The sequence below is a fragment of the Lepidochelys olivacea genome (genome assembly GCF_965140295.1).
Source record: "Lepidochelys olivacea isolate rLepOli2 genome assembly, chromosome: 1".
Lineage (NCBI taxonomy): Eukaryota > Metazoa > Chordata > Testudines > Cheloniidae > Lepidochelys > Lepidochelys olivacea.
The window spans coordinates 229,129,327-229,154,698 of NC_140411.1; the positions used below are offsets into that span (position 1 = coordinate 229,129,327).

Sequence of the window (25,372 nt, forward strand, 5' to 3'; positions counted from 1 at the left end):
TTCCAAAACATACAGAAAGCACAGCAAAGCAGAATATACAGAGAGACACTTTTAAACAAAACCAAATCAACCTTGAACTAAAATGTCTAGCAAGGTGTAAGAACATATTTGTATGTTGGTGCTTTGAAAAAAGTTCCTGCCGGTCAGAATAGGCTGAACCATCTTCAGGAGGGCAAGTCTATTTTTCTGTCAGCATTCAGAGAAAGGTTAATAGCAGCCTCAAAGAGTTGCTTCTGTCTGTTACATGTAACCAGAGACACCTTTAGTAATACATTAATGCAGAAGCCAATGTGTTGTTACATTCCTGAAATAAAGTACGGTTAGGAACAAACTATCCCAGACTGTGAAACAAAGAGAGGGTAATTGTGGAATTAATCATGCCAGCTGCTGTCGGAGAGCTTAGAGGCTCCAGGTGAGGAAGTGCATAGAGCAAGACCTTACCTGTTCCAAGTAGCGTTGGAGCAGGCCCGTCGCTGCTGGGTCCCCCGCTCATCCAAGGCTGCCTGCTCTCTCTTGCCCAGATCACTGAGGCTGGGCGAACTCATGAACTTCAACCTGCGAAGAGTCCTCATGGTCAAATGTGTGTTTGTGCGTGGCAGCTACAGATACACCATCCTTTTTACACACACACAAGCGCAGCTGGAGCAGCAGCAGCAATGCGAGCAGTTCTCTCCGTTTGTTGTTCAAAAAAGAAACTTAAAAAAAAAAAAAAGAAGAGAGAACCAGTCTCTACAGAGCACACCTCTGCCAGCAAGAAAACAAACCTTTAATCAGATCAACTGTGATGTCATAAACCGTGGTTAATAATTTCTCCAGTCCTTTAAAAAAATTAAAGCCAAACTTCTTGCTGCTGCTTTAACAGTTTGCTGGATCCCCTTTAAACCAGCAGCTGCCCAAAGTGGAAAGATTTCCCCTTCCCCCAGCCCCTGTGCACCAAAAATGAAGAGTCTCATTCAACATGCTGCATACTCCACCTGTCATGGGAATTGCTTCTTTTCTCAGTCAACTGTTTTTTTGAGGTTTTTCCCCCCAGCCCTCTCTCTTCACTCATAACTGGAAATGAAATCAGAGGGCAATGGAAAAAAACAACAACCAACCAATACTGACGCACTGAGACTTTATTGGAAAGTTTCATAACTCCCTATGCCCTGCCACGTTACAATACTTACACACACATATTCACGCGCACACACACACACACGGCACAAACCTACTGTTTGCCTCAGAGGCTGTTTAAGCTGAAAGCATCTGATAAGCCACAAGAGAGAGAGTATTAAAAAAAAGAAAGAAAAATGAATACAGACCAAAAAGTAGAAACTGGTGCTTTCATTTTGAGGAACTTCAGAGGATAAATAAAGTGAACATGAGAATTAACTATTTGGGATTTCTTAATTTTTTTAAACTGAAATAACAGCTTCACAATCCGGGGCATGACTAGTCTCAACAAAAGCCCCAGTTCAGTTATCTTCAAAGGGATGAACATCCTGCTCTCTCTGACACTGTAATATTTATGAAAATGATGCTGGAAGATCCTAGCCAATGTCTGACTTGTTGCACCAAGATTTTGTTTCAAATCACAAATGTTTTCATTATCAGTTAAGTACTGACGGACCTTTGTAACAAGATTTCTATAAAGAAAATAGCTTGTAATATAGCATCAGGTTGGACATGCATCAGGTGAGCATGATTAGACAACACTTGGGGCCAGATTCATGTTAGTAACAGATTACTCATCAAACAGCCCAACTTAAACCAAAAGGACTACTCGCAGAGTAAGATACTATTCAGCATAAGGGTATCAGAATTTGGACCTTCTTGTGGGATAAAATTGCACAGAACATTTATAATTATTTGTTTCATTTGTTTTTCTTGTATATGAATGTCAGCTGCCTAGATCTGTGAATACATTTAGAGTATATGTAGGCTTGGAAGGATTCAATTTTTATTATCAAATGTCAGTAAACATCAATTTCACCATACACACATAAACTGATGAAAAAATAGTTCCATCGATACTTATCAAAATGTACAGAAGAAAAATGCTACTTGAGAACTTAAGAGTTTGATTTAAGGATATTTACTTTGCATATTTTGACGTGTGATGTTGACAATCTGTGTTTTAACGGTTACAAACATTAACTTTCTGAATCTTAATGTCTACTGTCATTAAATAATTATTGCCTGCCCTGCCCATTGTCTGACACCCCCACCCATAATTTCCTACAACTGTAAACAATAAAAAGAGAAAAAATGCTTAAAAATAAACATTGATATTATCCTTCAAATTCTGCCATACCTAAGTATATGTATGTCTTTAATAACAAATTAATATAAGTTAGAGGAGTGAAAACAGATTTTGAAATTCACAGATGCCGTATCTGAATCAGTCATTTGTAAGCGCTGTCAAAATCTGAATTTATTTATTCCTTCTCCGCCCTGCCCCTGCCTGAAATTTGACTCAGCTTTTTGCATATTGTTTGTGGGGGGAGGGGGCGTTGATCAGATATCACAAGGAAAAAAAACACATTTTATCTTGGGCTAATATTAATGGTCAAGCGAAGACTGGGTTTAATTTTCTGTTGGCTGCCCCTCCCACCCAAAATACTTGATGTATGGGAGAAGGGCATCATAATGTATAAAACAGAAAAATTCATTTAAGACAAAGATCTAAATCTAACCTACCTTTGTACAAAGACTTGGTTATTTCTACTCTGTTTGAGGGGTTTAAACGTTTGGAACAAAAACAATTCACCATGTACAAGGAAGCAAAGGGAAAACACCCACAACAGTATATCACTGAATTCTAAACAATGAGATAGCTTCTACAGCATATAAATCAGTGATCTAAAACAGATAAATCAGAACCCTGTTTGTTCAAATAGGGTGAAGGACATTTGATTTATCTGGATGAACAAAGAGGGAAATTGGGAAACATAATTTGTATTAAGGTGAGTTTTTCTGGTGAGGTGGTTCAGCTAAGCAAGGATTTACTCTGTTTAATTAAATGACTATCTGATAACCTGGTTAATCTGTGCTAATGTAATTCTGCCTTGTTTCAGTTTCTAATCTCCTTTGGAGGCAAACATTTACCGCTTCTCACCTGCTGTGAATTTGATAGGTTTTACAAAATGTGGATTAAATCTTTCTTGGAATTTTAGTTCCTTCTCCTTTCTTGACAGCACAAGAAAGCTTGCAACTGCACATTGGTTATGCCTGTATATTAGCTATTAGCAATTCTTTTAATGCAATGATCATTTTAAAACTCCTCTCTCAATTGCTTTTCTTCCTTTGAATGCTCCACTTGCTTACTTAAGTAATCTCAGTGCTTGTGATATGTTTTCAACTGCCCAGAGGAAGTGCTGCTGAAAAAAGCAGTACCCAGCATCACACTAAACCTTGGAAACTTGCTAACAGAAGGAAAACAGCTCTCATTCTGTAACTTCAAATTCCACATCAATAGCTGAACTGCACTCACTTCTATCCAACAGTCTCAATAACTGGCCTCTGCTTTTGAATACTACATTCAAAGTCTGTGTTACACACAAAGCAAACCACAAGGGATGAGAATCATTTCTACTTCCACTACAGTTTTCTCTGTTCAGTAGAAGTGGGCAGGCTTTGTTTACACTCCTTCTCCCTCCCACTAACATGGAATCTATGCGTCCACCTGATCAAATGTTGATTTACAGATAAGCTACTTTGCTTTCAATGAAGATTGCCTACATTCATAACAACAGAAAGGTATTTAGCACTTACATGGCACCTTTCAGTCACAGAGCTCAATCACTTTATAAGCACTAACTAAGGGCTTGTCTACCTGGTGTAAAAACAGAGTAGCTAGTGTGCTTTAAATTAACCTCCTAGTTTACTTCACTAACAGCCCCATGTAGACAAGTCCTAATTCCGCCTGAAAGCCCCTGGGAATTAGGCAAAATGTATTATACCCATTTAAAATTAAGCACACAGGGGAAAGCCCAAGATCACACAGTGAGCCAGAGCACAGTTGTGAATAGAACCCAAGAGTTCTAATTCCCAGTCCCATACTCTAGCCACTGGCTGCTAGGCCATGAAGCTGCATGCTAGGAAGAGCATAGTGCCACCTGGCGTAAGAGGCAGAGAGGAAGGAAGGTATGGTTAGGAGAGAGGGGAGGAGTGCTCCCTGGCTGACTCTGGCTGCATCTACTCTTAAAAAGTGGTGTGTAGACTACAGGGACTACACATGTACCTTGCAAAGGCTCTAGCAGCAGGGAAAGGGTCCCACAGTGGAGAAACGCTTTGGCAGCAGGCCCTTCCTTGCTGCCAGGGACTTTCCCCACTTCCTCACTGCTGGATCCTACGCTGCTAAATGCAGCATACTACGCTACTAAAAACAGTAGCATATAGGTGGGAGGCACTGCCTGGCATGTACAGAGCCACACAGGAGCTCTCTGGGCATTCAGGTGTGTAGGAAGCTTTACTCACCTAAGCTGTACCTCTCCATCTATACTATTTACACACATGCTAGCTGGGTGTGCAGTGTCTCTACACTACACACTGCTGTAAGTATAGCTGTAGCCTTTGAGAGATAAAAGGACGGGGTGCTGCCATTGCTCTGCAACCTCTTACTAAAAAAGCAGCAGCCCCCAAAACCCCACTCAATTCAGAATAAAGGGTTTAAATAGAAGGGACTTTCTGAAGGCTTAAGTATTGCACAAGAGCAGGGATGAGATCACCAAAACCAACTAGTGACACAGGAAAGGGAGGGGAGTTGCCATGGCTCCATAATGAATAATTAATTAATCTTAAACACAAACAACAAAACCTGGCACTTTATACAGCCAAGCCCCCCCCTCCCCCATCCCCCAAGTACTTCACAGACATTAAGTAATTCAATCCCAGCTCACAGCCGTGAAGCAGGTAAGTATTACTGTCCCTTTTTAACTCACATGGGACTGCAGCCTAAAGGTTAAGTGACTTGACCAACACCACACAGCGAGGTGGTCGCAGAGTAGGAATTGAACCCTTGAGTCCAGTCTCCTATGCTAACAAAAAAACACAACACTGCCACTCAGCCATTCTTCTTGGTCTGATATTCGGAAACCTATTCTTCTCTCCAGGAGGATCCAATCTGTGACTGTGCATGGGTGGATTCCAGAGCTTGCACAAAACCCTAATGAAGTCAATGGGACTTGGTGTGAGTGCAGGGGTCTGTTCACAATGAGTCACTTGCAGGACCAGGATCTAAAAAATCCACTTTGATATAGAGTAATGACAGTTATGTGAGTTTATTGAAGGGAGACTAGTCTCCCAGTACACGTGGACAGTCCTAGATGATTTGCATTGTTGCTGCAGTCCAGTGCCAGGGCCCTGCATGGAAAATAGTTAAAAAAAAAAAAAAATCACTGAAGTACTACCCTAAAGCGTATCTATTCTTCGTAGAATATGTTACTTTGCAACTGAATGCTGTATTTTAATTATAGTATTGCCAATCCCAAAGATTCAAAAATCTTGAGTCAGGTTTTCCCCCACAAAGAAATCATGAGATTAATTTAAAAATAATAAATATTGGATTCTTTTTATTTGCCTTTTAGCTTTTGAGCTTTTTGGATACAATTGGGTCACATTTTCAAGCTTTTCTGAACCACCAAGTGGGCCATAAACTTTGGTTTTTTGGTACTTTTAAAAAGTACCAAGGTGAGATTTTCATATTATTCACATGGCTCCAGGAGCAGGAGCTTTATCAAACACTCCAAATATCAGGAGATTCACAATGAAATAAAAGCAAGCTGACAACTGTGTTGGGCCAAATTCTCCCCTCAGTTCCAAGCATGCCACCACAATGACAACGTAACACAGCAGTGATATTGATGCATGTATGGGAACATAACTCAGAACAGAATTTGCCCTGTCAGTTATTTCATTAGAGATTTGCAGGGTCTTTTTAATTAAATATTGGCATTAGAGAAAGATATCTTTTTAATTCATAAAAAAAATACAAATTCCTTTTATTTTCCCCACGTTTTAGGGGGAGTTGGGGGAGAAAGGGGAATTACCCTAGAAATGCTGATTATTCTTTTGAGTACAACTAAATAACAGAAAGTTGAACGCCACCTCTTTACAGAAAATAGTTAAAAACCCCACTAGACGAATGCACTTTTAGATTTTATAAACCAGACAGCCCAACTGAGAACATGCCTCAACATATGCCAAAGCCAAGGAATTAGCCTTCTGAAAAACCACACTTCTTAAAGGCACAGTGCATCTTGTTCCACCAGCAGTCAGCAGATGAAAGGGGAAAGAAAACTCTGCTTGGCAGGAAGAAGGAGTGGAAGCACTATAACTCTGAACACATCAACTCTTTTGAGATAATCTCCCCTTAATGCTCCCTTGTTGGTAGGAAAAAAAGAACAGTTGAGAGTAAGGAAAGTACAAAACCAAATTTGCAACTAGTCCATGATAAAGAACCTGGAAATAAAGGCAGCTCACTAGGGCAGATCCTGCTGTCATTTACCACGGCTGGTCCTAGGATAGCAATAAAGTGCTACTGTAGAGAGTGGCTTGTCCTCTGATTCATCACTTTCTAACCTCAGCTCTATTCCCGTAACTCCCTGGAGCTCTTTGCAGAGCCCCACATGAGGGGCTTTTGCCTAGTCATGGTGGGAGCAGGGAGAGACTTTGCTGCACAGGTGGCATCCGCCTTCCAGCCAAGCAGGAGGAAATGAGCCTGTGAAGGATCCCCTCCACTGATGTCATTAGAGGGGACAGTCTGGGTCATGCTGCCATTTTGCACTAACTTTTATAACTGCAACCACTCTTTAAACATATTAGATGTGTTCCTCAATTGGTCCAAGTCAGTGCAGCTCCACTGACTTCCATCAGGCTACATCAATTTACCTCACATGAGGATCTGGCTCATTATTAGTGTCTGTGAGAAAACGTATTGGGACACTACCAAGTAAACAGCCAGGGTTCTGGATATAAGAATACTCTTCACTTTTTAAAAACAAAATTATTGTACGTGCACAAATGAACAAGCTCTATGAGCACAAAAGTGGAGAAATGTGGTCTAGCACAACAGTTGGACTTAAAGGCCATGGATTCCTAAATTCCTGTTCCAGCTCTGGACACTCTCTATGGCTTTAGGCTCTCACGTAATTTTTCTGCCTCAGTTTCTCCATCCATAAAATGTGATAATACATACCAGATTCACAGGCCAGCTGAAAGGATGTAAGGATTGAGCCCTGATCCTGCACTGCCAACTGCACAGATGAACCCTCTACTGGGTAAAGCCCCCTTTCACCTTAGTGAGGCTCTACATGGCTGCAGGTTCTACGCTCTTCGTTCATAGTGCTGCACTGAAGCCTAACACCTTAAACTTGTCGCTTACTTTGTTTGTACAGTGCCTAGCACAATGGGGTCCAGATCTCTGATGAGGTCCCTACACTCAACCATAATACAATACAAATAAAATAAATACATAAAAATGACTGTAAAACATCCATAGCTAAAATTTCCATTAAATCCCTTTTCATTCCCCAAATAGCAATTTTGGGCTGATATTTAAAGTGTGCAACACATAATTGCTAGTTCTCTTCTGCGCCAACCCCTCCACCCAGGAAATATTCTGACTGAATAAGAATCAGGCCATGTTCCTGAAGCTGTTGTCTGTTATGTTGCAACCAAAAAGTGCCAAGTGTTTCCATCAAGGGGCAATGCCAGCAGCTCTTCTGTTTGCTCATTATCTCCTTGTAGGGTTTGAGAATTAAAGTGAGAGTTGTAATTGGAATGAACATGGTGGAATGTTACAGGAGGAAGAGGAAGTGAAGATCAGTGCCTTAGTCTGCATCATCTATGTCATTTGTAATTCTCCTTATCATCCTTCACTTTAATAACTTACAGAGGGGTTTCTTTATCAGCACTAAGACCTCTGGGCAGCACCAATTCAAGGTCTCAGTGCTACCCACTCACCCAAAGCCACTGTAGTACAACCCATTCTAAACTGTGTAAATGGTATGAATGGCAAACCAAGCACATGGCTTTGTTAATAAATGGAATATAAAGTGATACATAAACTGATGTTTCAAAGTTCTGTCCAATAAATAACTGCATTATTTAAAATGTTTTTTATCTGTTTTTACAAGATCATGGTATAGTAGAAAAATAATCTTAAAAAGCAACTAAGATAATAATGTTTATGATTTTTTTCAAATGCTGTGTGAATTCTTTCATAAATTGCTTACCATGCATGATATTAATAGGATCTCTGAACATTATGACCTTGATGTAGCAGTTCAAGTATCATTGTACTATCTTCTACAGTTATACATGGTACAGTGCCTTCCAAATATATGAATCCTGGGAGATCTGAGCTGTGTGCTGTGCCGCATTACCCTTCTTACATCCAAACAATTCTGATTCAAGGTCTTCCAAGAAGGCTCTGATTATCTTGGTGACCTTCCAAGACAAAGATCCCACTTTGGTAAATAGCTGAGTTTCTAATAAGTTGCAGTGGTAGCCAGCCGTTAACAGCATGAAAGCATGTTCATATGAGAATTATTGGAAATACAGGCCCTCTTTAAGATTACTGCCAATCCCCATGAGAAATTCAAGTAGGTCAGCACAGTACTAACCAATGAAGTGGGAGCACTTCATATTTTTTGTCTCAAAGTATAAAGGACACTTTGAGTTTCTTTTTCTGGGTCCCATAGTGCTTTTCCTTAAAAGTACTTTAGCTTTCTGGAACAAAGTGCAGAGTACTACAAGAGCTACGAAAGCCTGGCCATCAATCTGGATTAGTTTTTTAGAACATATATAATTTCCCTTTGGCCTTGGAAAGATTTATTTTTCAAAAGCAAAGCTACATTTGAGAATAGTCTGCGTGAAGGATGGCCTATGAGGAAAGTACAGCTTCTACTGAACCCTCTTTTATAAATGAAACCAAACATTTTAAAACTTACCAAAGAAGTCTTGCTTCTTGAAGAGACCAACTCCAAAATGGCAGCCACAAGCAGTGTGGTGAGATTTTGCAACTCCTGCAGTGCAGGATGTGGTATGCCACATTTTAAAGTGATGACCTTGTACAACCATTTCATACAAATGATACCACCCACAGGATTTTAGCCTAACTTACAGCACCTATATATAGGTTAAATAATAACTACAGAGCAAAATGCTGGTGCTCAAAATACCAAAGGTAAGAAAGAAAGACTCACACAACTGATTTTAAACTTCCACATTTGAATCTTTCATGTTCCCTGATGTCACAATATTAGCAGATCTCATTTTCTGTGGCATCCCAGCATGTACTGTGGTCATCATGTCACACCACTAACGAAGCTCAAGAAAAGCCCACATCTCACTTTGAGAGGGTCAGGTAAGAGCTGGAAATTTAGAAAACTATACAACAAGGTTTGTGAAAATTCTTAACAATGCCTTTGGCTGTGTTTGTCAATTTACACAACTATCTGATCCCTCCTTCCCACACCTTAGGCCCAGCCTCAAGCCTCAAACTCCAGTCACATGTCACAGTGGCTGACAGTGTAGTGCATATATGGTCAGTATTGTGCATACTAAGTTGTCATTCAGAGTGGAAGCCAGTGTCAACATCAGGGTACATGGAGAAGAAGAAAAAGAAGAAAAAAAAAAGCCTGGAAGAAAACCTGCTTTTCTGTAAGTTCCAATCCTGCATTTTTATCCAGGGAGCAGAACTTCCTCTCTCACAGAGAAACCCAAGTGTGGAAGCCTGAGGAGGTGAAGAAAACCCTATGAGGTTTCCCGGCTGGAGCTTGACATAGATTGTTCAGTCAGGCAGAGGAGAGGATTCTCCTACCCGTTAAAGGACAACTGGTTTAGGTCCTCGTGCCCTCTATAAAATGAACACAGCCTCCCTTCTAATCCTTTCCTTCAGCCCTGGGACTGGGGAAAGGCAGTAACCCCACACCTTTCTGTGCAGGATGGGGGACAGCAAAGTATGGAGATGTCCATGGTTCCTGGGAAGGGGAAATTTCTCCCCAAAAGGAATTCTCTCAGAAGTTACTGGTAAGAGCCAGATTCTGATACCCTTATTCCCCTTGGATAGCATCTTCCTCGCTGAACAGTCCCACTGAAATGGAGGAAAGTACTACTCACAATGAGTAGGGGGCTCAGAATCTGGCTCTTAATTTGTTAAACATACGTAGCTGCTCTGTCTTTAAAGACATTGTCAAGTAATTTGGTACCACATTTAACTGACCTTTACATTTTCAAGCTGATATATTTAAGTCACTGGAGGGTGGGAAGCATTCTTCAATCCTGAGAAATTTGTGGCTTGTGCCAATTTCTAAAGCAAAACCAGACAAACCAATTAGAATTAGTTTACATCTTTAAAAATGCAGCTGTGCTGAGTGACAAGTTTCAGTCTGATGATATCTGAAGTGGCTAGGATATTAAATGACAAACATGATTAAACACCAAATAGGAGGGTTTAGGAAGGGAAGTCTAGCAGATCCTTACTTACAGCAGTGCTACTGGGCTCCACGACTATGCTATTTCATACACCCATATGACAGGGTGTGCAGTCATAAAAAAGCCACACACATAAGACGCAGGCTTGTAGCACCTAACAATTAGAGCAGGAGTTTTTAAGACCCTATACCCTGCCCTTACTTGTTTTATAAGAAAAACTAATTTAAAGAGACAACAATAAGTACCTTTTTGTCAAATGGGTTTTAACTTTTTATTTGGCTCCCCGCTGTTTATAAAATCTACTTAGAAGTTTAAAACTAGTATTTCTTTCCTGGTCTATTTAGTCCTTTTCTTTCTGTTGAGCATCATCTGATCCATGTAAACCTCACTGGTGCGCACTAATGGTTCCCTAGCAGCACCCTTTAACATACCAGTTTAGAAACCACACACTCTTCAGTGCACGTTACTCCACTGTGTAGATCAGGGATTCTCAAACTCCATTGCACCATGACCCTCTTCTGACAACAAAAATTACTACATGACCCGAGGAGGGGGCACCAAAGCCAGAGCCTGCCCAAGCCTCACTGCCCCAGGCAGGGGGACCAAAGCCAAAGCCCGATCCCCACCATCCCAGCGCGGGAGGGGGGCGGGCACAAAGCTGAAGTCCTCCCCAGGCAGAAGGCCTGTAACCTGTGCCCCGCCGCCCAGGGCAGAACCCTCAGGCTTTGGCTTCAGCCCCAAGTGGTGGGGCTTGGGCTTCACCTCTGGCCCTGGGCCTCAGGAAGTCTAAGCCAGCCCTTGCGACCCCATTAAAATGGGGTCCCAACCCACTTTGAGAACCGCTGGTGTAGATGAACCTTTGAGTGCCTAATGGTTTTGCTTTTTAATTTCTTGATCACAATGTTGTATATTTAAGAAAATGACAGTTAGGGTGGGATTTTCAAAAGTGCTTGGCCTTGCTCTAAATCTGCTCCCACTGACATCAGTGTAAAACTCCCTTTGGCTTCAGTGGAATAGAGCTAGGCCAATACAGAGTGCGTTTGAAAACCCTGCATCTCATAGTCCAGAGGACATGAAAGGAAGGCTAATCTTGTAATTTACACAGTGGGATAGAACTTCCTCTGTGAACTTGGACAAGCTATGTGATCTCTCTATGCCTCAGTTCAACATCTGTAAAATGGAAAAATAATACTTGCTTGCCTTGTTAATATAGATGAGATGCACAGACGTCATAGTGGACAATTACACAGAAAACAAATTAATCACCAAATAACAGTTTTAAGACCGACCAAATTTCAGGCCCAAAAGTGCACTGAAGCCAATGAAGTCACACCGGTGATGACTTCAGCCTGACCTATTCTAGTAAATGAAACCACATATTACATCAAACCAGTCATTTAATTTTGTTGTAAATATTTACACTTTTTGGAAGCAATTGGTCTTTTATTTGCTTTTGAAATAATTGCCTTTATCATTTTATTTTTTAAACGCATTGAAATTTAAGAACCAATCTAAAAGCTTACGATGGCTCCTAAAAAAACAGCTTCAGTCAGAGTGACCTAATGGCATGGGTAAGAGAAGGCTGCAGAGTCAAAGCACAGCTGTTCCTTCTAGTGGAGCAAGTTTCAAACTCTCCAGTTGCTTGGGTGTCAAAGGACTGCTGTGCTCTGGAAGCCCCTCACATGCCCCTGCTCAGATTGTGATTCTGGATGCAGTGAACAGAGTAGGCGCTACTTGTTTCATGCTCCGCACAAAAGAGGTGGGGAGTGTGTGGAACACAGGCTCAGCCCCACTTCCTTCCTGCTCGGCCAGAATAGCTGGCCAGATGAATAGGGAGGAGTAAACTGCTCCAAAAAGGGGAGTGAGTGCCTCCCCTCCCCCACCACATCAGGGCAAGAGGGGGGTGGAGGAGGAACAGAGAATGTCTGAGTCATGAATTCATTCTCTGCTATACTTTGGAGGTGGTGCAACTGCATGTTAGCCTCTACTCAGGGCAGACACTACTTACACTCTAACCCCATGCAAGCACCCCAATGATTCAAAGCCTACATTCACAAGCTGGGTGCTCCACCTCCTTTAAACTTCACAACTTAGAAGTTCCTGTGCCTCAGTGAAAAACTAGCATGTTTGTCAAACCTCCTTTCATTTCATTATTGCTTTGTTCTAAATTCTTCACAATAAAATGCATTACTTTTAAATTCTGGTTTTCTTATTTAAGCTCCGTCAGCCACGGCCACTTCAAACAGTTTGCTAGATGAGTCAGCGCAGCTAGATGAATTGGCCAATTTCATAAAGCTGCAACAGGCTTCAGACTAGCGATGCCAAACATCAAAAGGTTCAGAGATCCTTGTCAAATAAGTTCCCAAAGCTTTTCTGAAAATGGTCTCAGCCCTGTGATCTTTACTTAGTCAAATTCCCACTGAAATCAATGAGAGTTTTGCTTGAGTAAGGACTCCCAGAATACGTCTTTGATACTGGAATTCACATGAGGTAAGCGTTCTGGCAAGATTTTCAGTTCTTCCTGATTTTAGTGACGCCAGGCATACCTAAACAGCAGCCTCTCTCATGACATTTTGCTTTCCCTGTTTCTAGGCCAAGAAAAGAGGAAAAGGAAAGGGGGGGGAAAGAGAAGAAAAGTGAAAGGGGAGAAAAAGGGAGGCAACCATATTTTTCCAAACCTTGGGTCATGTTTCGTTTTGATTTTAGTTCTGTGCAGTGGTTTGGCTCAGTTCATATTTATTCCATGTGAGCTCAATCCATTCCTGCTTTAGACTAAAAAAGTCCTGCAGCCATAAAATTCTTACTGTTTTGCTGGGAATATTGCTTGCAAGATGAATTCAGCTGAATTTGCTGAGTTGCTGTTCCATTCCTCCCAGACAGGTGGGACTCTAAGGACCAAGAACTGTAATTATAGCTGAATATAAACTTACAGCAGGTGGTTAGGACTCTATAAGAGACTACAGCTTGCAGCAGCCTTTAGGAAACCTGTTTAGTCAGACTGACCAGTACAGCTGCTAAAAATAAAATGTTTCCATTCCTGTAAAAGCATCACTTCTCCCCATTCTACAGCTTCTGTGTATAGTCAACACAATGAGACAGCACAGCCTGAAGAGATGAGTAGGGTGGAGAGGGGATGACTTATAAAGTGAAATAAATCTAAAAGCAAAATGCAACACACCCTCAAATAATCCCCCAAATGTCAAACGTCTTTAGATCATGTTTATTTGATTACTCACATATTTTAGAGATTGGCTCAGAAAGAAACACTCCAAGTTCAATATGAATTTATAGCTTAATCTGTAATAAAGCCAAGAGGCCATTTGTAGAATTCAGCTGTATGATTTCAAATGTAGATTTCAGTTGCTCCCTTCCTCAAAATTCAGATCCAGGATTTTGATTCATGCTCCTCTATTTGATTTTCTTTATTTTATTTAGTACAAAAAATTAACATGCCATTTGAAAGTGACATACAAATCTCAAATCAAACCACCAAACTTATTCCACATGAGCAAAGTTGAAAGCTGAAACATTTGTTTTACCGTAACACCATCCTTTCCCCACCACACACTTTTAACAGAAAACCTCCCATTTCAAACTTTTTAGCAATTTAAAACATTGCAGAACTGGCTAGGAATTTTGGATGACTCAATTTTGGGGCATGCAACTATAAAGACCTGAAAGTGGCCTTAATTTTTAAAAGGTGCATGGTTCCATACTTTACAAATATTCAGGTGGCTTGAAGGTGCCAGAGGAAGGCACTTAAGAACTGAGACATCCAAAATCACTAGCAGGTTTTGAAAATCTTAGTCAAGAGGTTTTTCAAACTATGAATTGACCCCCTCAAAATGTTATGTTTATTTATCTATTTATTTTAAGTTTTAAAAAATTGTTAAATTTCAGAAAGTATTGTCTAGTGATTAGACTAGGGGATGAGAGAGAGTCATGATTCATGGGTAATGGTCCCAACTCTGTCACTGACTGAGTGCCCCAACTCTTGTGCTTTCATCATGAGTCTCACGATATTTGGCATCAAAGCTCCACCTCCTGGAGTCCTAGGATTCCCTGAGATTCTTACTTTTTATCAAAAAAAATGTGTTTCTAGCCCTCATGGTTCTGTAGAAAAGCTTGAAAAACTGTGCCTTAAAAGGATCAAAAACCAGAAGGCAAATTAAAAGAACCCAATTGTTTGTTTGTTTTTAAATCTTGTGATTTTTCAAATCAATCTCACGACTTTTTGAGCCCCAATATGATTTTTGAAGGTTTGGGGTTGGCACTACTGGTGACTTGTTTTTTTGACTCTGGGCAAATTATTTAACCCTTCTGTGCCTCAATTTGTCCTTCTTTATATAGTCCCTAACCCTACAAAAGTTGCTTGTACAGATCCTGTTTGAAGTTGGAGAAAAATGTGGAAATCATACTACTTTTCTCTCCTTGCTTTATAGTTAGTATTTGAGAAGAAATGAATAAGGTAAATTGAGACAAATTGGAATGATGTTGAAGAACACTCTTTATCTGCCCATTCCTAATGGTTACACAGCACCTAAAGGGTACAACTACTCTGCAGTCAGAGGTATAATTTCCAATTTGGGTAGACATACCCATGCTAGCTTTGATCGAGCCAGTGTGCTAATAATAGCAATGTAGCCATCACTAAATGGGCAGCATCAGGGCTAGCCACCTGAGTACAGGGGCCTGGGTGGGATTATACTTGGGTGGCAAACCTCTGCTGTTGCCCATGTAGCCACCACTACACTGCTATTTTTAGTGCACTAGCTCAATCAAAGCTAGTGCAGGTACGCCTACCCAAGTCGGAAATCTCATCCCCAGCTGCAGGGTAGTCATACCAGAAGGGTTCTAAAGAGCCAGAGTGTGTCTGGGAGGCTGCTGGATGGAATGGCAATTCAGTTCAGTGACGTGAGATGCCTGTTTTGAAAGAGGTAGTTAAAAAATTCTTGTGTTAAATTTCAGCATCTCAAATCCTGCTTCCCTTTTTCAAGCTGAGCAAATACAGCACCCAGATGCGGGTCCTATGGCTGTTATGTGCCTGCTTTTCTGCTCGGCTAACCATGACAGCAATATCTTTACCTGTCATGGCATGCACACAGTTAATGTTTCGCATCATTTTCTGATGCAACTGTTCCAACCTTAGTTGAGCACTGTTTTGTCTTTGGGGTGGTTTTTTGGTCAACAGGTTGAACTGGTATTTCAAGTAGGTAGATATTTTAGTTGCTATTTCAAGAGATTCAGCAGCAGTGATTTGCCAGCAGCACAAAGAGGTAAGGGGAGGGGGGCTAGCTGAATTTTCCTCACCCATATTGCAGATTTAGGACACTGGGAGCACTGGAGCACCCAGCAAGGAGCACTGTGTGGGTTGGACCCCCCCCCATGGAACTTCCTAGGAGAAGGTTGGTTGGGTATAATTTCTGTAGAAGGGAGGAAAACAAATAATAAAATAAAAAAAGGCAGTAAGTCCAGGGTCACTTTTTCTGGGTGGGGGAAATGTTAAGGGAGCACAAGGGGTTAGGATTTGAAATGGAATTTGAAAGATATCAAATAATAAGAGATTAAATGATGTCAATCATCCAACTGTGCACTATGTTAGCTATATAAACCAAGCGTATGATTTATTACTGTTACACTATCCTTCCTCCTGCCTTTGTGAATGGAAGAAACATGGTGCAGTCTTGTTTCTAATTAGGCCCCTATTCTGGAAAGAGTCATGCACCTGCCTGACCTTAAGCACGTGATAGTCCCATTGAGGTAATGAGATTGCTCACTTGCTTAAAGTTGAGCACATGCGTAAGTCTTTGTAAGGGTCAGGACCTTAGAATGTAAGCTAATGGGAACAGAGATCAGGTTTTTATTAGGGAGGCCACTCACACATCCCCAGAATACTAGACATTTTGGTACTTCCGGGAATGGCATGGATCCACACCCGACAACGTGACCCCACCAGCGTGACCTCACATGCATGCTAGTAGGGGCAGGGCAGCGCGCTTTACAAAAGGGTGTCCCCTATTTGATACCATTCAAAACTACATCCAGTTTTGTTTCACTACAGAATGGAGGACAAACCTTAGAAAAGCAGGGCTGTTGGGCTTAACACTGGACAAATGCCTGCCTGGTTCAGATATGTATTCTGTACAATGCTTAGCACCACGGGACCCTGATCTTGATTGGGACTTTGAGGCCCTCCCATACAACAAGTTAATAATAATAAATACAACTATGAAAATATGTGCAGGAGTAAGAAATAAGATCTTCTTATAATGCTGCACTTAATACCACAAGCATCACTTAATGTCTGGGCCTATTATTGTATTTCCAGCAAGTGAGAAATTACAGTCTTTGCAATGAAGAAAACAACTGATTGTAAACTCCTGGATTCACAGGAGGCAGTCTGTCTTTTCATCAACTATTGGTACATCTACTAGACAAACACATCGGCAGGGTAATTTACTTAACACACACTGTCAAATAATGTCCCACTTTAACAGGGATCCCTCTTGATAGTCCATCACTGTAATGTTTTTGTGAACCATGATAAATTAACTAGTTTCACGCATGCTACGGTAGAGATAGATGGCATTTATATGCCAGTTTGTTTACTGTGAGATTCACAGTTAATCATGCAAAAAGTTTCAAAACAAAATAATGCAAAGGTGGTCTGTTCATAGTAAAACCATTCAAAAGGAGATCACTGCTAGGTAGAGGATAAGTACAAGACTAGGTCCCTATTTAGTCCACCCAGTAATGACTGAGTTCTGGTAGCAACAATATATGCCATCACTGTTGCTTTTACTTAAACTTTACAGTGAATATTAGCTTTGGAGAAAGTTGAAAGACTAGCAGACGTGGAAATGAAAGTTCTCTGGTTTCTCACAGAACAGGATCAGCATGGACAGCAGAAATAAAACTTTTCCCATAATGGCTTGTCAATACTGTCCCACCTCAAGCCTTGTCTGGAGGAATCACCTCTAAGGGTGAGAGGGTCCATGCCCATTCTGTCTTTGACCTGAGACTACCAATAAACGCCAGCTGTGACATGGACCCCTGTCTACTTCCATCTGTCTGCTACTCACAGTGCCAACTCATTTCACATGGGGCCACTGGGCTGGCAGTAGCCTTGAAATCCTCACATGAGAGGTACAATACATGTGCAAAATATTACTATTACTCTGAGAAGTCTGAGTTAGACTCTCAGGCCTGAGGGGCTAAATTCTGGCTTTAAGCCAATCCTCCTCAGCTGGCAAGCTCTGTCTGCTGGTATCGGGGACTGGAGGCATCACTCTGCCTTTAGCCAGCACTGCTATTGGCAGTAACCAGAAGCAGTCCTTCAGTCAGGAGCACACAAGGACTATTACTATAGCTTGGGGTTTACAAGAAAGGGAGGGGTTTTGACTGCTCCCACTGTACAAGGGCCAGACACAATGTGGACCTTCATCATTTTTCCCTGAATGCAGGGACTATGATTGCATCTAGTTCTCATGGGGAATGCACACAGGGTTGAGGAGGCTCCTACTTGGAAAACCCGCAGTCACAATCTGCCCTAAATTATTTAATTGAACATAACAATATAAGACTCATATATGGAAATCTAATCCTCACCATTGGAATTAAACAACATAGAGAATGAATACAATCTGGATAAGAAATGTCACCGGGAATACCCCAGCATTTATTGCCTGGTATAAATTCAGAATAAAACATCACCTATGGGGTTGTGTATTACAAGAAAATGTTTAAACATTTTTACAGTGAGAACCTTCAGGGAAGTCTGCCACATTATTTTTAAAAAATGAAGCCACTGCAAAATTTAGATCCTATAGTTTGCTGATGAAGTTTAGTCAAATCAGTGGGATAAACTTTCTTTAAGGTCTTCTTAGGGATGAGAAAATCTCTTAGATGGTTTGGGAAGAAAAGTAATTTGAAAGTGGTTAGGGGAAAGCTTTTGTCTGAGCAATATTTAATTGCCTAGAAAAATCAGGATAACTACATGTGGTATCATTGTTAAAAGAAATAACAAGCTGAAAAGGATTGGTAAGGAACCGCAGCATATTTCTCTCTGTCACACACATACATGCGCTCTCTCTTACTCCCTCCCGCCCCCTTTTCTTTCTCCTCCCACTCCCAATGATCGGTGTTTTCTGAAAATTATTTCAAGAAATCCATAAAATACCCTACCTCCTGAAAACCCTATTCCCAAATGTTAATCCCTTCGACTCAGTTTTAGCAATGCACATGAATGAACCGTGTATTGGTGAACAGTGTCTGAAATCTTTAATCCAACTCAAGATTGGCTTTATGGCTACAGGGCCTCCCTCTCCAGCTCCATGTTATAGGGCTTCTCAGCCCATGAGTTGAATTTATGCAGAGGCGCCCCCCAGAGTGCAAGGCCTCAACCAATCACTTATGTTGCTTTTTCATAGAGTTAGCTCTAATTCAGCTGCGAATGGATTCACAATTGGGAGGTTACTGGTGCAATATTTAATTGCTAGAAGGCTAGAAAGATACATATTGACATGAGCTGACTTCCAACATTACAAGATACTGCCATGTTATGCACTAGTTCTTCAATGGCAGATAATACAATGTGGAGTTGCTGTGGGAGATTCTGCTTAACTTCTATATTTCACTGTCAGCTCTTCATTTCAAAGCTGAGCCCTCTGCAGGGATGTTTGAGAAGTGGAAACATTTCAACAGCGAAAAATTGGTGTTGCAATGACAGTAGCTTACCTGCTAAAGGGTGTAGAACACAGGACTGAATAGCAGATGTCCAGCACCTCTGCAATATATTCCCAAGTGTCACAGAAAAATTCCAACAGTCAAGAAAATTTGGTGGAAAAGATTAGCAACTTGAAAAAAAGGCAGCTCTGCAAAAGAAGATGAAAAAGAATGTATTGCACATGTTCTAAGATGCGGATTATATCTCAACAGTATGAATAAAGGCTCATATCCATTGTGCAGAGTAGAGTATAGCTGGAAGTTGAAGACAGACAAATTCAGAATAGAAATAAGGCATAAACTTTTAATAGTGAGGGTAATTAACCATTGGAGCCATTTACTAAGGATCATGGTGGATTCGCCATCATGGACAATTGTTAAATCAAGATTGGATGTTGCTCTAAAAAAAAAAAATGCTCTAGAAATTATTTTGGAGAAGAAGTTCTATGACCTGTGTTATACAAGAGGTCAGGCAAGATGATCACAGTGGCCTCTTTCTGACCTTGGAATCTGTATGTGTCACACCGCTCTAACGCTTCATCACTAAGCTTGGAAGGTTTAAAATTTTATAGGTAAATGTCAATCAACATCAATTTCAGCATACACACAAACCAACAAACATATTTCCATCGATAAGCAAAGTTCACAGATAGAAAAAGCATGAAAAATGTTGTTTGAGAACTTGAGTTCAAAATGTTCAAAATCAAAATGTTGTTTGAAAACTTGAGTTAAAATCCAGTAGACTAGCGAATAAATAGTACAAACCATATGATTTGTTGATTTAAGGATATTTACTTTATATATTTTGACATGTGAAGTTGACAATTTGTGTTTAAACAGCCTATAAAGCTTTAAGTTTTTGAATCTCAACATTTACTGTCATTAAGCAAATGTCTGATCCCCCACCCGATTTCCAGCAACCGTGAACATTTAAATCAATAAAAATAAAAAAAAAAAACTAAAAACCCCAAAACTATCCTACTTTGAAAATACAAATTGATAAAAATCTAAAAACTGGTGTGACAGGGTCAGATAGAAGGCAGATATATTAGCCCCAGGTTAAGTAGGTCCCTTTTCCCTGGGTAAGGTAACAGGGAAGGTTCCAGAACAATCAGGAACCTTCTGGAGACAATTAAGACAGACCGGCTGATTAGAACACCTGCAGCCAATCAAGAAGCTGCTAAAATCAATTAATCAGGGCACCTGGGTTTAAAAAGGAGCTCACTTCAGTTTGTGGTGCGCGTGTGAGGAGCTGGGAGCAAGAGGCACTATGAGCTGAAAGTGAGAATGCGTACTGCTGGAGGACTGAGGAGTACAAGCATTATCAGCCACCAGGAGGAAGGTCCTATGGTGAGGATAAAGAAGGTGTTGGGAGGAGGCCACGGGGAAGTAGCCCAGGGAGTTGTAGCTGTCGCACAGCTGTTCCAGGAAGCACTCTAGACAGCTGCATTCCACAGGGCCTTGGGCTAGAACCCGGAGTAGAGGGCGGGCCCGGGTTCCCCCCAAACCTCCCAACTCCTGGTCAGACACAGAAGGAGTTGACCTGGACTGTAGGTTCACGAAAACAGCCAAACTGAGGGCTGCCGTGAAGCTCCAATGAGAGCAAAGCTGCCAATAAGCGCAAAACCCACCAAGGTAGAGGAGGAACTTTGTCACACTGATTATAAATAAACCCCCTTGGGTTTATTTATAACCAGTGTGACAAAGTTCCTCTACCTTGGTGGGTTTAATTATCCAACAAAATTAAAAGCTAATAAATATCAAATTCTGCCAAGCCTAATTAACACTGATACAAATGGACATTTCTCTGTTTGCTTTTCCCTTTCTTGCTTTGTCTTCTTTACTGGAGATTGGCTCATTAATACCAATGCTGATAGCTATACCCACTGGTAAAGACAAGACCAGTTTCCATTAACACACACATGGGAAATAATATATGTTCCAAAAACAAAGGGGTGGCAGATGCCCAGTTTAAAACAGACTGAATTGTATGGGATCACAGGCCCAAACCAAAAATCCAAGACAGACAGACCTTTGAGGTGGGTCTGACGGTTGAGAAGGCATAAATGTATTTTAAAAAGCTGTTTGAAATTCTATTATCATCAATGACAGACCCAGCATTCTGAGCCCTGCCTCTCTTGAGTAGGTCTTACACTCCCCTTTGAGATTGCTATTAACAAAATCCACAGTCCCAGTCTGGATTTCCCTTCCTCTGTTTTATCTATAGAAATGGAACCCTATCGCCTTTTATTATGCTACTTGAGACTCTGGCATGAAAGATTTACATTCTTTTAATGCCCTCACTTTTTGCCTGTCATTTGCAGCTGCATATTTATATATATTTCTGAGCCTGATTCTCCATTGCCTTGAACATTGTGTAATCATTCACACCAGTGCAAAGTGGGTATCAAATGCTACTAAGTCAGAATGCGAGAGTTTTATACTCGGGGTAAAGTGAATGCAAAAGTAGCTGTAAAACATTATCAGCTGTCATTTAGTGGCATTTGTCAATGACTACACAAGATGCATGGCAATGGAGAAATCAGGCCCATAACATTTATATATTTAACAACAAGTATAATTTATTCTACAAACTTAGTTCCTTCTCGAGCAACCACTGGAGGATTTTTTGCATTTTTGTTTTATATTAAAAAGTAGAATTTAGAGATATTTGATTTTCTTCAGATATGAAAAGAATTTTTTTCAAAGGGCATGGCTTCTTTAAAACATAATTTGCAGCTTTCAAGTTATGATATGAAAATTTGCCTCCCAAAGTTCTTCCGTTCTCTGTAAGGTTAATTATACAGACATAACGCTGTCTTCGGCATTTTTAGAGAGGTAAGTTAAGGATGATCCCAGATCTTATTTTCGAAGATGTTGCTGTAAAGGAAATAGGATGTTCCCAACAAGTTTGAGAAATTATTATATTTGTGATTTTTATAACCATTTTTAAATTTAATATATTTTAAATGGCATTTATTTCATTACTTATTATTCATAAGCAGTGAAGCTAAAGGGGTGTCATTTCATGTCTCTGTTACGTTGTGCACAGGTGTCTTGACAGGGAGAGAGCTCTCTTTTGTTTACTATAAAAGAAACTCCTTAAATACGAGTCCAACTTAGGCCTCTATCCAGGACAAGACTTAAGCACGTTCCTGACTTGAAGCACCTGAGGTAGTCCCATTGACTTCAGCGGGAATGCTCACATGCTTAATCTTAAGCACATGTTTAAGTTCCTTCCTGTTTTGCTTAAGCAGGAAAAGCACAGAGAATTCATGACAACCGCTATTATTTTAAAATAGGTTATGGTCAGAAAAGTATACAATAATGTCTACTTCTTATGGGTTAAAAAACACAGCTTGGCTTACAGATGCTATCTTGACTTTTCTATTTTACATATTCTTGAGCAAATCTGAAATTGTGCCAAAGCAAGATAATAAACACATAAAGCCACATTGTCAATTTTAGTCACTTTTTAGAGTAGAACATTACATTAGTTTTTCATTTAAATTAAGCAAACAACTTTAATTATCATAGCTCAGCAATTCTGCCAGTACATTTATTATCAGAATTTTCTTGTGAGTTAAATCTGTATCATTGCAACCCTTTTCATCTTCTCTCCTGTTCCTCTCCAAGTGCCTAAGTGTGAAGGCAGAAGGAGAGAGAGAAAAAGAATGAATATGATGATGATGTGGTACAAGTGGGCATAAATTGGAGTTAAGCACATCTGAACAAGTTGCAAATCAAATGGTGTACTACTCAGGTCATATAAAAAAAAGAATCCATAAAGCCCATCAAATCTTTTCTTTTATTCTGTATAATTTACAGAGAAACTATTGTAGAAATGTTTTAAAACATTTTAAAATTGTCCTGGTACTATTTATATATTCTTCCACCTTAAAACCAAACTGCCAAAGCACCAGGAGGAGTCCAACAGCACAAAGTCTGGAAGAATTGTAAAATGAGAACTACTGTGTTTTACAAACTGCTCAGAATCATCTAAAATACCTTTTCCAGGCATAGCCATGTTGTGGATTTAAGACCTAATAACTCATGACCAACTAAGGAAAGAAACAAGTGCCCGACCTCAGAGGGGGCAAATCCCCAGATCTTCAATGGTATAAAGAACCCATTTCCAGCCCTGGTGGTTCAAAAACTACAGGACCTTAGAGCTCTCGCTAGTCCAGGACTGAGCAATGGCCATCCTGAACCTCCAGCTACAGTAAATGACAATAAATTTTTATTTAAATTGCATTTATTTGAAAGTTGCTCAGATTCAGACCACTAGAAGTTAATCCAGCAGAGACGGATTAGTGGGCAGAGTAGAGAGGAGGCATTCAAAAGTATAATATATGATATATGAACATGGTTCAATATCTTATGTGTTTTTATTTATCTATACACTCACACACACACACACACACACATATACATATACACACACAATCATACATACATATAAAATCACTATGTCTATATTTGAAAATCAACTACAAGTGCATAATATTTTTTGACTGGTTGAACCATGCTTATTTTTTCAGCATGAACTAATTCCATCTTGGCTGGTGTCAGTCCCTCCCAGGACTGGACTAAGCAAGAAGTGTTGCAAATCAGCACTGAGCTGAATTGAAAGTGCTGCACACACTAGGCCTATTACCTAGTTCTAGTAGTCAGAGCAATCACATAGTTTCTAATTTCTGCCATCTGGTGTTAGTGTATCTGATGTTCAGTCCAACAAGGAGTGACCAGCACACAAGCTCTTCCATGCCTCCTGTTGCTGCTGACCTTCAAAAGCCTTCTAATAAACTACAGGGGGTCCCCAGTATAAGTTGAGGTTGCATTCTTGAAAAGGGTGATGATACCGAAATGACAGATACTGGGGAATTTTTCCCCATAAGAAATAAATGAATAAGGGGGGGAGATGCGTTCACGTCTCCACACTCGTCTACAACAATGCTCTTTTTGCTTAAACAGTGTACCTTTTTACAATGACAAGTTATACAGTACACATTTTACACATAAAACATTGACTAATGTAGAACCCTACTAACACCTTTGAAACACACAGAACATTTTAATACAGTAAATACAGTAATATAAAAGTGTCAATTACGCTTAACTTAGGTGGGGGTGGCAGCTGGGTTTTCTTGGGCTAGTTTTTCCATGGCTGGCTTTTCAGTTGCAGAAGTCCTAAAAAAGGATTTTATCAACGTCTGCTCTCCTGCATGAATCTCTGAACGACAGATCTCTCTGTAGCAAACCACTGCATCATTGAGAGCCCTGGAGACTTTGGCAGACCATTCACGAAAAGGATCAACAGTCTGTATGATTTCTGTCATATCATCCAGCAATCCAAACAAACAGGAGATATTCTTTGTCGTCAAACTCCTGGCTTCCTGCCCTACATTGTCGTCATCATCGTCCTTACTTTCTTCGGATATCCGTTGTTGGTCCAGCTCAATCAGTTCCTCATTTGTCAGTTGCTCAGCGTGAGACTCCAATAACTCCACCTCCTTGAAGCAGACATCCTTCGCCAACTTGACGATTTCTTGCTGGAGAGCAGGAACGGCATCAAAACCCATGAAGCTATGGACAGCATCTGGCCATGCATGGCGCCAAACACCATTCATACATTGCGAAGTGACCTCTCCCCACGATGCATCAATATTTTCCATGCTGTTCAAGATGTTGTAGGACTTCCAAAACTCCTTTATACTGGGCTTTCCTTCACCTGCCGTCTCCTTAATTAGCATGGTCCTCCGTAGGTAGTAAGCCTTAAATTCAAAGGCAGCATGGTCTACAAACCACTCACAGAAAATACTGCGTGTCATCCAGGCTTTCTGTTCAACTTCCAAATTATGGGGAGACGAGACTTGATGTAGCCCCTCATTGCTCTTGGGTTTTCACAGTGGTAGACAAGCAAGGGCTTCAACTTGTAATCACCTTCTGCATTTCCCCCAAGCAGAAGGGTTACACGGTCTTTTGAGGCTTTGAATCCAGGAGCAGTCTTCTCATCATGAGAAATTTAAGTCCTTGTTGGCATCTTCTTCCAGTGAAGGCCTGTCCTGTCAATGTTTTGGAGACTAGCCACCTTTTGAAACACTTCAGCTGCTTCTTCATCTGCACTAGCCGCTTCCCCTGTGAGTTTTACATTATGTAGATTGGCACGCTTCTGGAATCTGTGGAACCACCCACGACTAGCATTGAAGGTCTCCTTTTCCACTGT

The 25,372-nt window shown here is 40.6% G+C and overlaps 1 protein-coding gene across 3 annotated transcripts in view; it reads right to left on the reverse strand.

Annotated features, from left to right (window-relative positions):
• Nucleotides 1-25,372, reverse strand: part of PRR5 (proline rich 5) — a 129,575-nt gene that overhangs the window by 71,841 nt on the left and 32,362 nt on the right. For 2 of the 3 annotated variants that reach the window (XM_084641908.1, XM_084641909.1), the window contains exons 2-3: nt 19,159-19,295; nt 442-695 (exon numbers count right to left, since the gene is read on the reverse strand). In XM_084641908.1, the coding sequence (XP_084498034.1) occupies nt 442-572 (131 nt within the window). In that variant the 5' untranslated portion in view covers nt 573-695; nt 19,159-19,295. The remainder of the gene's footprint in view (nt 1-441; nt 696-19,158; nt 19,296-25,372) is intronic. The other variant, XM_084641910.1, reaches the window with a different exon arrangement.